The 18,213-nt window shown below is 39.7% G+C and overlaps 1 protein-coding gene across 1 annotated transcript in view; it reads left to right on the top strand.

Moving 5' to 3' along the window:
- Window positions 1-18,213, top strand: part of DGKI (diacylglycerol kinase, iota) — a 113,805-nt gene that overhangs the window by 69,669 nt on the left and 25,923 nt on the right. The window contains exons 25-27 of the mRNA XM_010008203.1: window positions 1-36; window positions 570-695; window positions 17,138-17,163. Of these exons, the coding sequence (XP_010006505.1) occupies window positions 1-36; window positions 570-695; window positions 17,138-17,163 (188 nt within the window). The remainder of the gene's footprint in view (window positions 37-569; window positions 696-17,137; window positions 17,164-18,213) is intronic.

Below are 18,213 nucleotides of genomic sequence, written 5' to 3'. Positions count from 1 at the left end.
AGGAATGCCTGATCTGGTAGTGGAGCAGGCCTCTGGGTGAGTGATGCTGGGATCTGGCATTCCTCTTTTCTGAAGGGCTAGGAGCTGTGGAAGGGCAGATTTTAGGTGGGGAGCTGGGAAAAGGATCAGATGCAGCCATGGTAATGATAGGACAGTGGAATAACATCTGCTCCATTACACATCCTGGAGCACACAGCTGGACTGATGGACTTCAGCACCTTTCAACTTCCTCACTCTCCGCGACTGTATCTGCCTCATTGTAAATCTGTATCAACTAAGTTACAAACCCCTTCTCTACATAGTCAAGGCTCTGATATCACTGTGTAAAGCTGTGAGGACCTTTGTGCCTAAGAATGATGGTGAAGTGTCTCTGTTTCTTCTCATCCTCTGGGCAGACCAGAAATGTTCTTATTCATCTTTGGAACAGTCTCATACTCATAGTGTAATAAGTTAATTTAACTTGTTGTGGGCTGAATAATGCTGGGAACCAGTAACCGGAAGCTTTAAAGTGGAGCACCGAGGTAATTTCTGAGGGGTGAATGCCTTTCTTTTCACTCTTCTCTCCCTAGAATATCAGATCGGTGGAACCCTGCAGTTCGAAAGAGGATGCTGAGTGACAGTGGCCTCGGGAAGATTTCCCCTCATTACGAGGTACCTGACAAACAAAAGGACGCCTGCCAGACACATATGCTGCAGTAAGAGCCCTCTGCTTTTCTCTGCTTGATGATGCCCTGTCACCATCACCACAAACAATGCCTAGTGGCTCCTCTAAGCCTAGTGAAATGTACTGAAATTATGGAAGTCCTTTTGCTTCTTGTTTTTTGTTCCTGCCTTGAGTTTCTTCCTCTTTCTCAGTTATTATGTGTTCTCACCTTTGTTTTTGTTTTTCTCTGTGGCACCCTGCACTCTTAATAAACCTAGATCCAAGTTTCTAAAAGTAAACACATTATTTTGAATGCCTGAAGTTTCCGCAAAGCGAAAGTGATCCTTTCACTTTAGATTTTCAAAACTAGCAGTAGATCTGTAATTGAATTTTACATGGAAAGCACTAGTCTGAACACTTTTGCTTTGAAAAATTCAGTGTTTTGGGGTTATTTTCGCCCCTCATGTACATAATTGTAATTATGTACATTTCCTTTTTATTTCTAGTTCTACTGTATCTGGATCCCTACAGATGAGTTTTAAAACAGTCTAGAAAAATTAGAAATAGTGACCGTGTGGTTCTTAAGGTTCTTGTTTCAATTTGTCTTCCTGCCTTGCATGTGTGTGGAAGGGAGCTGCAAGGTGCCTGCCAGGTACTGCTGCAGGGTAGATGCAGTATGGAAGGGAAGCTGAGTAGCTGCATGACTACAAACTGGAAACTTTCCAGCAAACTGGAAACTTCTGGCAAGAGAAGGAAGGATGTGTCATGGGAAGAAAAGGTGACTCAGGTAGCCAGGTGACTTCTGGATTAGTTCTTGGTTTTGTGCTCTTTGCAATGCAGAGGATGGTGAATTCAGGTTCATTTTTCCAAAAACTGAGAATGGCACACCTGAAATTTAGAGCTGGCAGAGCTGGGAGAAAAATTATGCTTAGAGACTTGTAGGCAGTGTGGTGAGAGGGTGACAACATGTGGATTAACTTCTAATGGATGAGTGATTTTGTTTACATTGGTTTGACTGGAATGTTTGTTTAGCTGGAACAATTATGTTTATCTGGTAGATTTATTAATTACAAGCAAAGTCAGTAGCACTGCCCAGAGTAAACTGGTCTTGTCACTGTCTACTATAAGGAAATCTTTTCTTTATTGCTTCTCTAAACTTTAATTGTTTTGGCTAAATTATTTTCATCAGTCTTTGACTGATTTTTTATCTTTTTTTCTATTTAAAAAATTAGCAAAAAAGTCAGATCTTTCTGAAGATAAAATGTGTGGGAAATGTACTACTATAAATTACCTTATTTAAAATGAAGAAATCAAGAATTTGTTTCCTGAGATATTTTAGAGGTGTTACTGGAATCAGCTTCACTGGAATGAAGTTTTGGAGGCCTTAAATTTAATGAAGTGTCACTATAATATGGAGGAGATGCCTTTTTGTTGTTTTGAGAAAAGCACCCCTGAGCTTGCCTTAGCAGTGAGGTTGTACATGCACATTGGAGACATCTCAGAATCAAGAGCTTCACTTTCAAAAGTTTCTATCTGCATATACTCATGGAGGAGTTATGTCCCTCAGTCCTTGACCCTGGTTGCAGGCCTGACTAACAGGCTGATGGAAGGGGGGCACGGTTCTTCTCACCATCTGATTTCCAGTGGGAAGGAGAAGAAGGAGACGGAAGTCATGGGCAAATGGAGGTGTGTCAGGAAAAGTGTATGGGGAAACAGGGAAAAGAAGTTCCATGAGCTGAATGAGTAGAAGCAAAAAAAGGAGTGTGTGCAGAAACTTGGGGAGCAGGGTTAGAGGATGGGTGCTGGCAAGTAGGAGCGCAATGGACATACAGATGCCTGGGAAATCAGAATGGGAGTAATGAGAAGTTGGAGATGGGGTGCAGGTAGGTAACAGGTGAGTAAGACAGGTTAAGGACATGGAGGAAAGGGCTGTCTGTTTCTCTCCAGAGTCTGGAGTTCTGGGCTGATGAAGATTATTCATTATACTGGTGGGCAAGCTCTGAAGTATGTTTAGGCACTGCCTCATTTGCTGCCAAGCTGGAAGGTGTATAGTAAATGAGGCATGTGATTGCAGCAGAGAAAGCAAGGTATTATTACAGCTGAGGCAGCTGAATGCTGCTCTGGAGAGCCGGCTTCTCTCCTCGATTTCCCTCACAGAATTTCTGAATGATGCAGATTTACAACAAACTTTTCACAAGTGGCCAGTAACAACAGACTCTTCATTCTATGCATGTCCTCTGTGAAATAGGCTGGGTTTCTGAGAGGTCATTTACAAGGACACTTTGAAAGAGAGTGAAGGGCTGGAAACTGAGAAGTAGCCTTTCTGTGTCCCTCAGGTTGTATTACTAATATTAGTGGAAACTTTGGGCCTTCCTTCCTTCCTTCTGGCTGTCATTTTAACAGCCGCAGAACAGAACCTCACCTTAGAAGAGCACAAAGTTCATGGTCACAAGACATTTGGAAGATGAGACCATGGGAAGATGCTGTCAGAGTTGCTTAGGAGAATATAAATAATTTTACATTCTGTGAACAGTTTCGGTAGTGCGAATAAATAAATGTTGAGACTGGGCACTGCGTATACAAAATACTAAAGGATATCAACCAGGTGTCTCCTTAAACACTGAGGCAAGAATCCAGCAGAAGAAAGTAGCAAGTGACAATGTGATTAAACGTTAAAATGCTTGAGTGCAACATGACTGGAATATGATGCCATGTGCTCTGGCATTTCCAAACTTCTGAATGCTTGACTTTGCAACCTAAAAAATCTTTCTAACCTGGCACTTTAAAGAAAAATTGGAAAGCACTCTTATATTTTGGCAGTGGAAGTAGCTCACAGGTACTTCAAGGAGGCTTGTCCCTTAAAAAAATGTATATCAAATAAATCTACCAGAAAGGATTGTAGTAAAATTACCAAGAAGAAATAGAGCAGAGCACGGAAGACACAATTCCTCTTATACATGAAGTTCTCGTGGATCTTTTAAGAGTCATCAGTGTTCAATGTCTCACATCTAGTCTGAAGTACTGTATAGCACTTCCTTCACAAAGTGTGGTATCCTACAGCCTGTCACTAAGGCAGTGACAGAAGTTGCCATTGATTGAACCATTAGACCTGTTTTCTCAGTGGTCATTTTTCTCCCAAACAGGGGTTGGGAGTGACCCTCCTCAGATGTTAAGAGCAAATTAATACACAGATAGCCATAATATGGTTGCAGGTTACTTTGACTGTTTCTTGCATGTGTGTACATATATATTTATATACACACACACATATATATACACATATATATAAAAAACACCTTTTAAAATGAAGTAATTATTTTTTACAAGTGAGGAGTCTAAAAAGAAAAAAGTATGCAAATCGAGATATTCCTTAAATTACTTCAGTAAATGAAAGTAGGGAAGAGAATGATCTAAAATAGTTTTCATGTTTGGTGTTGCTCTTGATCACAAACTGTTTTGATAGAGTAATTTGAATGTAATAGTTTTGAGGCAGGGTTCTAGTAAGAGAAAATTATTTATGCTTTTGGTTTTATTTGTAAGCTTCTTGTATGTTAATTTTCAGGTGTCTTTTGATTAATGGTGTTTTATATTTTGCTCCCTTTCTGGTGGATTTTTAACACATGACCAATGTGTGGAGTGGGTAGGATATGAAACAGTGTCTTGCTGCAGTAACCAGGAGCTGGGCCAGATTGTAATTTGATAGGAACATCAAATTAATGTGAATGGTGCATACAAACAACCAACAGGAAGACAACTACTTGGACTACTGGTATTTGATCTTGAAAAAAGCTAAGTATTCTGGGCCAACTCCACTGAAACATGTAATTGGGTTCTTCTTTTGAACATGAGTGGACTTCTCATCCTGATTTATCCTATGATCAAGTGGTGTAGTGAGATGAGGGTGACCATTCCCTCCCAGTCGGCTGTAAGCATTCATTGTTAGCTGTATGTTTCTCTTCCTAGTTACATGTTTGTCACCAAGTGAAGTGATGAGAGCTGAGAAATAAAATAAAATGAAAACCATGACAGTATGCAAAGATGAAAAGGTGACTATACCTTGGAAAAGGTTTAATCTATGCCTTTTAATTGAAGTAATTACTTTTCCCTTTGTTTGGGGCAGTAACAAGCACTCTTCTAGCATCTGTCCAGCTGTGATGGTAATGTGTTTCCAAAGCTGCTGGCTGCATTGTCTGAGTTGAGTGCATGGCTCGTGAAGGGTGGGTGAAGGTTGGCCAGAAAGCCATCTGGTCTCGACAGGGAGAGGAAGAAAAAACATGCCTGTAGGGGCTAGAAGGTGGCTGCAGCCCTTTACACTAAATAGACATAAATTAGCTAGCAATACCATTCAGACACTGCTTTATGAGGCAGTAATAACCTAGTTCTTGAGAGCGAAAAAGAAAAAGGTTAAGTGCCAGGTGTTTTAGCTCAGCAACAAGAATCAGATCATTGCCCAGGAAATCAGTGTGACAGTACAGATGTTGCAAGGTGGTTTAAGGATTTTTTTTAAAGATAAATCTTTGTGTGGTACAAAGGTGAGAAGAGAATCAGGAATGCAAGTTGGCATGTAGGAAGCAGAAGGAATGCTCATGTAGTGAAAGTTAAGAAAATATCAAGAGGTGACTTCTAGGATTAGAACATAGTAGGCAGGAGCTGCCTAGTGACAGTGGACATTTAAAATTTTGTAGGTTGCTGAAGACTTGAGAAATTCAAATATTTCCTCAAATCTCTTGCTTGGAAAATTTTTAGCTGCCTTCATTGGTTTTTGGGATATTCAGTGGCAATAAAAAAAGAAAAAATATTGCTTTCCTTTGGAATTCTACCTTGAAGATATGTGTCTGTGGTTCTGAAAATATATTTTTCTGCCCTTTCTCATTTCCTTAAAAACTTACAATGTAACAAAGAAAACAGCAGAATTTTGGTATTGCTTGAATAATTTGTCTTGAAACTTAATTTTTTGCCACTCAGTAAAAAAATTTCAGCCTGACAAACAATAGGGTGACTCTTAAAAATGATAGAATTTATCTGGCAAAATGTATTTTCTCTGTGAGATCCCTTCCAGGAATAGTTTGAATCCTTTATTTTCTCTGCATAGTCAGTTCAGTACAGAGCTACTCAAAACCAGGATAGTTAATTTTGTGGTACAATCACTGAATACAAGAACAACCTGGAGACTGCAACACTGTGGACAGAAGTATTACCCAGTGAAATTCATACTCTTTCCTTATTGGCAGTGAATTAAAATCTTACTTGGTGCCCTGTGTTGCTTTGCAGCCTGTAGGATTTAAAAAATTTCTCTAGGGTCAGCTACTGCTGCTGGTATCTGTTACTATTTGGAACCTAATTTGAGTGTCCAGCTTTTGCAATTTTTTTAGAAGTTTCCTTTTTTCTTCTGGAGCTGCTTATACAGCAACCTCAAGTATAGCTGTAGGTACAGAACATATATGAACTTGTCAAATGATCTGTCATGAGTCTGGAAACAAGACTTTCACCTGGACAAATTTTAACTCACAAATTACTTTTAAGCCTCTCCCACGTTGTCACTTAATCCTTGTTCACTTTCTTCAAGCAGTGTCGAGTTCTACTGATATTCATCCCTGTCATAGTCAGTAGAAGGGACTCTTCTAACTGTTTAACATTAACTTTTAGCAACCTCTAGTATCGTTTTAAGTGATTGAATACATGGAAAACCCTATTTCATCACCTCTTCCATTGTTAATTAGTAGAATTTTTATGTCACTACTGCCAAAGTCTGGCCTTATCTATGGAGAACTAGGGTATGGAAAAAAAAACTACAACAAAACTTATTAAAACTCCAATCTCCAATAACAGTCATTAGTATTTGGTACTTATCATCATCCTGGCAACTTCCCTACCAGTAATACTGAGCTTTAAGACTCTATTTTGCTTCTGCTCTTGTTAAACATATTTGCAAGTGGTTTAGATTTGCATGTGTATGACCTTATTTGTATATGTGAGTGCAATGCAAACAGCATTTATTTTCTTCCTAAAGTAATTCTCCAGACTTTACTGCTGAGGTGCCAAACTGCTAAGGTGTTTTAACAACAGCAGGTATATCTGATGAGGTGGGTTTCTGTTTATGCCCCTTCAATATGTGACAGAAGTAGAGTACATCCTGTACTACATCCTGTAGGGTGGTTGGATCTTTGTGTTTTGTTTATTTGTTTGTTTGTTTTTTCTCATTAGTACTTATTATAAAATAATTTTATTATTCAGAATGTAGTTCCCCAGGGTGGATTGGGTGGGATTTTACCTTCTTCTTTTCCCACCCACCTGCCCCTGAGCTTTCAGAATGAGGGCTTTAATGATTTTTGTATCATCTCAACATCTGATACACAGCTGAAGAAACTCACCCTGCTGAAAAATTATTTTGGCAGACAGTGACATGCAAAACACTCCCACACATCATGAGACTACAAACTGGCTACTTCAGAGAGATCTTGCTTCTTGACTGGCATCCTGCTTTCCAAAAGTAAAATGCAAGCAGCCCAACTCTCCTTTTTCTCCTTGGGGTCATTTCAAGCAACAGAATATGCAGGTGCTTGACAAAAGGATCTTCCTACCTGAATGGAATAAGTCAGCTACTGCCTAGCTTGAAAATAGTTGCAGTTCCTGAATAGTTGTAGTAGATAAGGGGATGAAAAAGTTTTCCATGTAGAATGTAGGGGTTTTTATTGACGTGTGTATAAAGGATAAAATTGATTTTGACAGAGTACAGATATCTAGATGCCTTGGTTTTCTTTAAGTGGTTTACCTAACAGCTATAAACCTGTTTTTGAGTGGAAAGCTGATAGACAAGACTGAAGCAGCAGAGTTCTTTCTTTTTCCTCAATTCTTCTTATAACTCTCTCTTTTACCTCCCCCTCTTTTTTTCTTTTTTTTTTTCTTTTTTTTTTTTTTTTTTTTTTTTTTTTTTTCCCTTTTATTCTCCCCTCCTTTGCTTGCCTACTATAACTGGGAAGCAAAATCTGCACATCTCTATCAAAGAAGGCAGGGGAATGTTACAAGTCAGTCACTTTTTGTACCTTTGTTTTCCATTTAGCTAGGTAGAAGAAAACTAAATTTGATAATTTGTTTTTTAGGACTTGATGCTTTTCTGCAAGCACCAGGCATTGCAGAAATGCCTGACAAGAGAAGAGGAGAGAGTGGAGGCGATGATGCCTCTATAGAATGTAAATATCACTCTCATCAGATTTATGGAGTGGAAACAGCAGACCTATGGCCCCCTGTGACATCACAGGCACTGGAAGAGGAGCTAGCTGGGTTTACTGGGATAATACAGGATGACCGACAGAAAGAAGGCATGTATTCTTAGGGCTTGCTTTAAGCACTGTTAGAAATATTCGGTGAATATCCTCCTGCATGGCAGCCTTTCAGTTCAATAAAGGCTAGAAAAGAAATGAACCTTGTAGTTTTAGCTAATCTGTATGTCTGCATCTGTGTGTACTTGTTACTTTTTTGTAAGTGTTGAAGTAATGAAAAAAACCCACAACCCCAAACTATCCCAGTACTAGTTTTCTGAGCATTGCAAAGGAATAGCAAGCATGTGTCCATGTCCCTGCCATAAGGAGCTGCCATCTGCTCGGAGGGGAGACTGGTTCTTAATGTGCTCTCACTCAGTGCCAAGCTGTCTCATCAAAGCTAAAACTAAAAAGCTTCAGGGCATGGGTGTGAAACACAGTCCTGTACATATGTGACACACACATTGGAGTACATAATGTGTCCAATCTTTCACACCAGGACTTTTCATAATACGCATTCAGACTGTATTTATTGATACCCTGTTCATACTCCTAAGTTCTGGTTTAACTGACTTGCAAAGAGAATAGAAATGTAGTTTGGCAAAATAACTGCTCTGAACTATCACACAGAAGTACTACTTTGCCTGAGTTGACAGTGTTAAATTCCAAAAAGTCAAAACATAGCTACCTTGCTTTAGTTCTTCCGATATCTTTATGTTTGGATTTCAGCTGTGGCTGGAAATGCAAAAGTGTCAAAACACTGTGCAAAAAATAAGCTAGAAGCAAAGGTTAGTCATGTGACATTAGGTCATCTTTTGAGGTTTGCGATTTAGTATTAGAGACCCACAAGGTTCAGAGTGTTTGGACGAGGCTGGGAGCAATATTTTGAAATGAGTCTTCACTTGATTCATTGAAGGAAAAATGAGGTTTTCCGTTAGGGCTGCTTGAAAAATGTACTAGTGAGCTGGTTTTGGTGGGCGGAGGTGTGAATGGAAGAGGTTTGTTTCTTCTGGAAAATGTTGCCTGAAACAGGAAGTACCTGTGAATGTGGGCTAGGTTTAGTGTGCTTGGTATGGCGAGAGGTTCTCCCATTCATCTGGGAAAATGGATAGAGAGCATGTTCCCCAGGTTGTGCATTTTGTCATGGCTGCTTTGCAGGGACCTGCCCTTGTGCTTCCATCTCCACGGTGTGTATCCTAGTCCCCTTTCTGTGGGCTTATCTTAAAATGTCTGCCAACAGATTTCTTGGGTGAGAGAAGAAACTTCTGAAAGCTTAGAAGCATTCAAATGGGTAGGGGAAAAAGTTGTCGCTGCTTCTTTGCACTGGGAAAGGAGCACTAAAAACCACAGCTTTGTCTCTGCAGCTGAGACTGATCAAACGTTTATCTGTGCTAGCACTGAGGTGTCTGCAAGGGAGGGAAATACATGAGGAGAAGGACTCCTGTAACACGAAGCCTTGCTGAGAGGTTCCTGGCAGTGTTGACGCCCATGGGCAAGAAGGGACAGATGGACCTGGCTAAATTATGCCAAGAGCTGAAATCAGAGAACCAGAGGTGGCGTGGAGCCAGCATAACCCTGACTCCTAGATTCTTGTTTCTGTGCCAGACATCTAAAAGTGCAGCACAAAACCGTATCTGAAACTCCCATCACAAGTTTTGTTCTCAATTAATTACTCTATAGTGGGAGTGTAAAGGGCTCAGCAATTCTGATCTGCTTAGGAACTGCATATTAACTGAGGTGATTTTAAAATATTATTTATTTATTTGTTTGTTTATTTATTTTTAAGATGGCAAGCAAGTGAGGGTTGCTTAGAGCTTAGCACTTGTGAGTTTATAAATATAATTGCAAGTAGTTGTTTCTGAGGGATTCATGTGTTTCAATCTCTCTCCCCAAACCACTTAAGGCTGTTTATCAAGACTGACTGGCTTGCTTTGTGGTAGCAAACGCACCACTTAGGGTAGCTTCTGGATTGCATGGAAGTTGAAACTGGCCTCAGATAATTTGGATGGTGTCTCAAGATACCAAGCAGGTGATGTGCTTCATCTCCATCTAGCCAGTCCCTTAACATCCAGTTTTTTTCCAAAGTATTACATGGTGTCACTTCTTCTCTCTTTATTTCTTTTAGGGTTAGAGTCACATCAGCTGCTGCCTTTCCTTTGCCTTTTGACCCTTAAATTCATCAAGCAATTGACACACAGGTCAGTGAGGATTTTAAAGATTTAGCTAAAATCTGGAAATGAAATAACAGCATTTCAAATAAGCTTGGATCATGCCCTCCTCAAAATGTATGTCTTACATTCCCCTGAGATACTTTGATGTCATGTGATGATAAGAGAAAGAGAGGCCAAATACTAAAAAAAAATAAAATTACAAACAACCCTACAACGATCCTGCTGGTCGTTTGGAATTACCTTCTTTTTCAAGTAAATAACAAACTGTCTTAGATCATGTTTTGACCTTGATTCCAAAATGTTAGAACATTTCTCTCTCCTCCTCCTTCTTCATCATCGTTGTCTTCTCATTTTATTTATTTATTTTTAAAATCAAGGTTAAACATGTTTGGGTTTATATCTGATTTTGCAATAAATTCTTTTATTCCCTTGTTAAGCAGCAATTCCCGGACAAATCCTCTGGGTGTCAGTACAGCTTCAGGTATAGCTGCACTGTCGCATCCCAAGCCTTAACTCAAAGCATTCAACACTGGACAGAAAAATGGTAAGAGAGAAAAAGTTAGACAGCAATAAGAAAAGATATGGAACTATATTAAGGGACACAGACATGCCTGAGACACAGTAAGGAATACATTTGAGCTGCCTTTTTTTTTCCTAAGAAGCACCAAGCTACATTCCTGTATGTTTGATGCCTTGTGAACTGCCTGAAGCAATGGTTTATGTGCAGGTAGAGACTGGGACTGCCGAAGGAAGTTACGGAAACATTAAAAAAAATAATGATCTTTGCCTTTAGCATCATTAGAAAAAAAAATTAGGATATCCAGATTGTTGTTACAGATTAACAGGTCATGTCAGATTAGATCTTTGCAAAATAAGAAATAACTTGAATAGAATTTTTTAGATTCAGGCAGCATTGCTGGCCAGCATTTTCCCACGTGTGTGAGACAGTATGGCCATTGTCTTTGAGAAATATTTGAGAATTACAGGAAATATGGGACAGTAAAAGCAGAAAGCTTTGTATAAAGACTCATAGAATTGCAGAAAAATTTTGGTTGGGAAGAACCTCTAAAGGTCATCCAATACAAACCTCTGTTCAAAATAAGTGCAGTTAGATGAAGTTGTTCAAAGCCTCTTCCAGATCAGTTTTGAATATCTGCAAAGCTGGAGATTCAGCAATCTCTCTGCCCAACCTGTTCTTCTCTTTGATCATCTATATGGTGAATTATATTTTTTTCCACATACCCAACCTGGATTTCCCATGTCCCAACTTGTGACTGTTGATTCTCCTTTCTTCAAGTAGACTCTGGCTGTGTTTTCTTTATATCTTCCTATTAGGTAGTTGAAGGCAGCAATATTTTTTTTCCTGAGCATTCTCAGTGAATGACCCAGCTCCCTCAGCCTCTCTTCACACGTCTCTCTTCATATGCCCTCACCATCTCTGCAACCCTTTATGGAACTCAGTTCAGTTTGTCAACGTCTGTCTTGCCTCTCAAGTCTCACAAGCACTGACTGAGTAGACAGTCGAAAATCACTTCATCTACCTTATGGCTGTGCCCTTGCTAATACAGCCGAGTATGCCACTGGGCTTTGCTGTTGCAGGGAACTCTGCTGACTTATCATTGACTTGTATTTAGTTAGCACCCTACATCCATTTCTGCAAATCAATTTTCCAGCTGTTAGACACCCAGCCTGTCTTGTTGCATGAGCTCACTCCTTCTGAGGTGCAGGACTTCGCATTTGCCTTTGTTGAGCTTGCTAGTGATCTGTTACCCCACTTCTCCAGCCTGTTAAGGTCACTGTAAATTAGGCACATGTAGGGTCAAAATGGGAGCATGGGGAACCTGTCGCTAATTCATATGCTTTTATTTTTAATCAAGTGCCATGGTGATGACCCCACTGAGTCTTTAACTTTTATTTGGCTCCTCCAAGTAGGAGATGCTGAGTGACTAAGAAAGCAAGACAATTTGCCTTTCTACCAGGAAGATATGAGACACTGTTTACAGCTGGGGCTTCAGGGAACTCCCAGCCCCAGATGCATTGATATAGATTGCTGTACGAGGGCGTTTCCTCACCTTTATTTAAGTATTATATACTTAATATGCTAAAAAGTGTCTTCTATTACAATCAGGGAATATGTGTATAAATCCGAAAGGATTTGGATTCTGAAGAGATGTACATGCAAAATTGGAAGGAATGAGTTTAATCTGAAAGCTCTCATTACTGGCAGCTATTGTTAGACTGAATTAGAAAGTTTGCAGAACTATGTCGCTTAAGCAGGGAAAAGGGGAAATGGTCATAAAAGCCAGCAGAATTGCTGCACAGATTGTGATTTGGCCTTTAAATTGTAAAGGGCTGGTTTTAAATAGGACTGGTGCTGATGGTTTCTGCTATAGGTTTATTGATTAAAGTATCTGCTTTACATCAACTCTGGGTTTGTTTCTCCTGAGGCTTTTGTATTCGTAAATAATGTACCCGTTTACTAAAATTTTGTTAGAACTCATCTGCTGGAGGCTGGCTGTGTTTCTTTAAGTCCCTAAGCCTCAGTTGGCTAGGCTTGAAATTGTGACAGTCCCTGCTCTTCCCTCCTTAGAAATGAATATTCCTTCTTCCCCCCTTCCAGTGCTGAATAAATCTAGAGCTTGCACATCGGAGAGTGCACTTGGAAACAGCTGTGAGTGTTTGCCTGTGTGGGGAAGGCTTGTGTGATACTGAAGTCTGTCTTGGCTATACTGGGGATTAGATTTTTGCCAGCAATTCATCCAAAGACTGTAAGAGTGAGTGGAAAAATTCCAGGGAACTTTGTATTGGACCATTAACTCTGAGGCACAGTGCTGTTTTAGGTGGGTATGTGTCATATCTTTAGTATTGTAAGTCTTCCAATTTACTAGAAGCATGTAGTGAATGAATGATTAGGGGCTTTTTACATTATTATTCAAGCCTTTTTATGCATTTCTAAATATGTATACATAATTTCCTGGGAGATTCTTGTACATTTGGTGTTAAGCACAAAAGGTACTGCTTACTTGTATGGTGATGGAACTGAAAATGTGCACCTTCCTCTGGTAAACTGAAGCTTGCAGGTATTGTCATCTCTTTTTAGTACTGCTTGCCCCTCTACAACAGGAGGAGAACACTACTGCAGGACCTGTAACAAAAGGAGGGCACAAACAGCATGGAAAGCAAATGCAGATGGTAACTTACTTTCCCTCCTGCTCCCTTCTGACCCTCTTCACTATTGTCATAGTGATATTTGTCTTCTCTTTAACTAGTCACTATAGCAATAGTTCTTCATGAAGCATCTGTCAAACCAGAGCAGCAGAAATGTCAGGTTAATGCCTTTGGTGAAAATATTTCAAATAGGGAAAAGAGTGTTGTTGGTAGAAGAATGAATATAATTTCATGATTCTGGAAATGTAGCCAGTGATAGTCAATCTAACTTGTCTTTACTCTCTTGGGGTGGTTGGGAGGTTATGAGCCTTTCTTTCTATGAGTTAATTTTACAGCAAAATAAAACAGAAAAAAACAACAGTTGATATAAAAATGAAGCGATTCTGAAATGGCCAAGAACAGGATATTACTGTGCCTGAATCTTTTCCTGAAGGTTTTGGGGTTTTTATTTGTTTTGTTTAACCAAATGAAAATATCTTCAAGATTTCATTTGGCAAAGTGTTTTGACCCAGGTGGGACCGCAGATCTTGACAGCATAATCGTTCTTGTGAAATATAGCTGACTTTTGTCTACTTTTTTTAAGGCACGGAGGTTGTGAGAATGATGACTTGCTTCCTTATGACAGTCAGACAAATAGCCGGGATCATACCAGAAGACCATCTGACAGCTCTAGATAGATGGTTACTCCATGGATGTTAGCAGCTGAGAATCCTCCCTTCTCAGGACAGCCAGCTGGTGACCAGTGCTGCCACAATATATCCCTCACACTTCTTACAGACTTGAGAGAAAGATGTGTGACCGGAAATATGAGCATCCACTGGATTTTTTTTGCTGTCAGGAAAGCCCCCTGTGGCTCGGGAGTGAGTGTATGTGGTTTAAAGCAGGTCATTAGACTTGTTTTCTTTCCTCCCTTAGAGCCTGTCATGAGCATAGGGTAGACCAGACAATGCATAAAATGCCCAACACTATTAGTGTGGACTTTTCAGCAGCCTCACTTCCTTACATTACGGTTCTGAGCAAGACTCCCCTTGGTGTAGTTAGGCCACTACTTTAATGGTTTGGAAAACCTCCCCCCTGCTAAAATGTATGGACTGAAATTGTAGAAGAATGTTGAAAGTCCTCTCTCCTCTTTGCCAAAATACTTTATGTCAGTAGTGGAACAAAGGAAGCCTAGTTTTTGTGGTTAAATCTTCGGTATCTCCAAGCTGGAAGCTCTCAGTCAGGTTTTCCTGTGGCTGAGATATTCACATCCTTTCTTTGTGGCCTTGTGGCAGTTGTGTCAGAAGCTTCAAGTTTATGCTATTGCATTTCCTTGTGAAAGCAGGAATTGTCTGTCCAACACCTCTGTTATCAATGGTTGAATTGAACAAACAAGCTCAAATTTGATTAGGGAGAGGCAGAGAGGTGCTTACATACACATCAAGATATTGTGATTGTATAAACCTGATTTTCTCAGGATACCAGGCTACACAGTTCCAAAAGATGCTTGATGAAGTCTTTCAAATGAGAACGCTATTAGTAGCAACAGCAGTACCTGTTAGATTTCATATTGTTCAAACACTGTATGCAAGGCATTTAACAAAGGTACATTTCAAAATGTATTTTGAAAAATGTATTTTAATTTGGGGCACACTAAATATGCACAAACATATTTTTAATCCCTTCCTTCAATGTTTCACATAAGAAGGTGATGTTATTGTAATAGTTTCTCTCCTGTTGATGCATTAAGGAAGTAATGGCATCTGTTTTACCACTCATAAAGAAGAGTCGAATTATAGGACAATCTGTACTGTTTATTTCATTGTTTCAAATAAAGACCTGAAAGGTCATGGAACTGTACAATTAAGAAAAAAACAAAAGAGTACATACTACTGGTGCTGTGAGATACTGAATTAGCAATGGGTGGAGAGTCGGGGTAGGTAGGGGAAGGAATGTGGCATGAATCCGGCATGTAAAAATATTTTTAAGTAGCTAAAAATTTGCATCTCTGGATATGGCCCATTCTGCTCTCCTAAACTTTGTAGGAAAATGTTGAGTTTTGACCTTCCAAAGAGTGCTGAGTATTGTGGAGAAAGGCCTGTAACTAGCTGGTCAAAGCAGCAGGTCAGCGTCCTAGTCATGTCTGCTAATCCTCCGGGTTACCTGTGTTTCTACTGTACTGCCACAGACAGGGTTGAAGTGCAAGGGCAGAGCTGGACTGGTAGGCAGCAGAGCAGGATACATGCCTAGGATGTTCAGCAGCAATCAGAGAATTTAATGGGAGTAGAGGATTAATTAATTCTAATCCCTACATGTTGGCTTCTTGCACTGTCAGAATCTTAATTAGGCAGCCACATTTTTTTCCTTTCACAGTGACCATTGCTCCAGCTCTGCTGTAACTCTTTCCTCTTTTGCAAATATCTCACTTTTTAAAAACTAATAATTTGCATACCTCATTAGGAAAGTTTCCTTCTTTTTTTTCTGTCTTTCCTGTTTGCATCTACATATTTGCATATCTGCTTCTAATGTCCTATAATCCCTCAACCTTCATTTTCAGACACCTGTTTTGGAATGAGATCTTGACTCCTTCCTCAGCTCCTTATTCCTCTAAATCCACGGTTTCTAACTCTTCTTTCTCCCTCCTCCAACCCTCAGCCCCTGCTGACTCAGTTAAATACATGTGCTCTTTTCCCCTTTGTTCCTTCTTTTCCCTTCACCCCTCTGTGCCTGCTTTTCTTATGTTAACTTTGATCTCCTTGCTGGCAACAATAACATTTTTTAAATCTTTAGTAATTTGTTGTTTTTGTACATTGGTGCAAAATCAAGTATCTCTTGGAAAGGAAGCATGTGTTGTCCCATTCACCACAGGAACAAATTCATTGTTACCTGGGTGGGAAGACTATATATGCAGTTAAAAATCTTTGCTGGGGAATTGCTGAGGCAATGGTCTAGCCCACGATGTGCTTGTAATCTGGTCTAAATTACTAAAGCACATCTGAAATATGTCTGTACAGTTAGCCCCAGTTTTGCTAGGCAAAGGGAAAAACGGAGGGCAAACACTTTACACCTTGTTATGTTCCTTTGTTATTGGTGTTGATCAAAACCATGAGAAGTGTGATCCTTAGTGATGGGAGCTGTGACACAAATCCCTGCAATTCAATGGGGCCCTTCTGTTCAACAGCAGGGACACTGAGAGGTCCCTTATATTTTACCACCCCTCACCCTCTTGGAGTTTTATCAGAGGCTTAAGCCTTGTAACTTGTGTTGCTGCTGTTATGTTGTTGCTTTTTACTGTACTTATATCTCTTCAGAATTTTTCTTTTTTTTTTTTTTAATTTTATTTTTCTCTTTTGTTGCTGTTGTGAAAATGGCCTGAACTGTTATTAATTATGACTGGTGTTTTATGCTAGCCACTATATTGACTTATGGTAAAAAAAATGCTCACCTTAATGACTGTGAGTTCCTGTGAAGCTGTCATTTCCTCAACCATCCCTAGCTGTGAGGTTCTCTCCTGGCCCACACTTAATTATGGTACCTTCAATAATCTGTGGAGGATCAGGACTTTCTCACCAGTAATGTCAGCTGTTACCAACAGTAACAGTAGTAGATAAGTTTTATGCCAAATACCTACAGAAACTCTTGGCACAAATGCTTAACACTGCTGCTGGCAGCTGCCTTACAGACATGACTCCATACGGCCTTGCCGGTCTGCAGAGCCTGCTGGTACAGTAGATCTCTGCCCTTTTCTGCTCTTTTCTTGTCAGATGTCTTCCAGCCCTCTCTTGTAAGGAATGAACAGTAAAATATAAGAATTAAACCTTCAGATTTCCCCATATCCCATTCCCCACAGTGACAGTGAACCTTATTTGTGGTCTTTTCATACCAAAGATTGACTGGACTTTGTTGTTTTATTCCAGGTCACCGGTCTCATCAGAAGATCAAGGTAAGATCTGTTTTATAGATACTAACAGCATATTAAAAATGAGACTGAAGACTAACTGCTTTAACACAGTTGTGGTGGAGAAAAATCACTTTAGAAAAATGTAACTTTGATGTTGCTCAAAGGTTGCTCACCCGTATACATCAAGTGCTTGTTCATTTAGTTGATTTAGTTGGGGTTGGCAGAAGTTAAGCCTGTGCTGAGTTATTAGTAAAATGAATCTTGCTCAACCAATTGGAACTATTGCAAGTATTTGCAATTTATTCACACAGCTGCATAGGGCTTCACCTGTGGAAAATTATGTGTGGGATTAAAGGATGCTATATGGTTTTAGTGAAGATGAGTTGATCTCTTATGACTCTTATAGAACAGCACCTTTGTAGCAGAGGAGAGTGCATTATGCTTTAAAGCCTTGAACCCACATTATCTTGGGTTACCACTAAAGAAAATTTTGTAGCACTGTATGAAATTTGGTGCAGCTAGGAGCTTCTACATGTAAAAATCTCATGGCTAGAGTAGCAAGAGTTGCAGGCTATGGTAATATGCTTGCTCTGAAGGAGACTGAAGGATCTGATGTTTCCCTGTGGACTGAAGAGGAAGTGTGCAATGACCACCTGGTTAATAACTTGACCAACTTAGGTGCTTAGACCTAGATGGTATAAATATCCCCATAGACTACATGGTTGCATTGGTACTGAAATATAGGGACATACTGTAAATGAGGTGGTAATTGTAGTGGCAGAGCTGCACAAGGATTAGGAAAAACAAAAAATAAAAGGGAGACTTGTAACTGAGAGGAGAAAGTTCATCATGTAGCTCTGAATTGGAAATATTATTTTGGACCATAAAATAAATAAATATCTGTGTTCTTCTGGCATTTGATTTGTATGCAGTTACACGATCAGCAAAATTTCTGGACAATAAAACAAATATTCAAGAAAGATCCAGATGAGGAAAAGTGAGAACTGTTGCAGATGGAGATGTAAGGAGGTCTGAGCCTGGAAGTGTGTTGCTGAAGTATGTTCACTTGGAGTATGGAATGAGCCTCTTTTT

This window comes from Chaetura pelagica, unplaced genomic scaffold (genome assembly GCF_000747805.2).
Source record: "Chaetura pelagica isolate M959 unplaced genomic scaffold, ChaPel_1.0 scaffold92, whole genome shotgun sequence".
Lineage (NCBI taxonomy): Eukaryota > Metazoa > Chordata > Aves > Apodiformes > Apodidae > Chaetura > Chaetura pelagica.
This window is presented reverse-complemented; position numbering and strand designations above follow the sequence as displayed.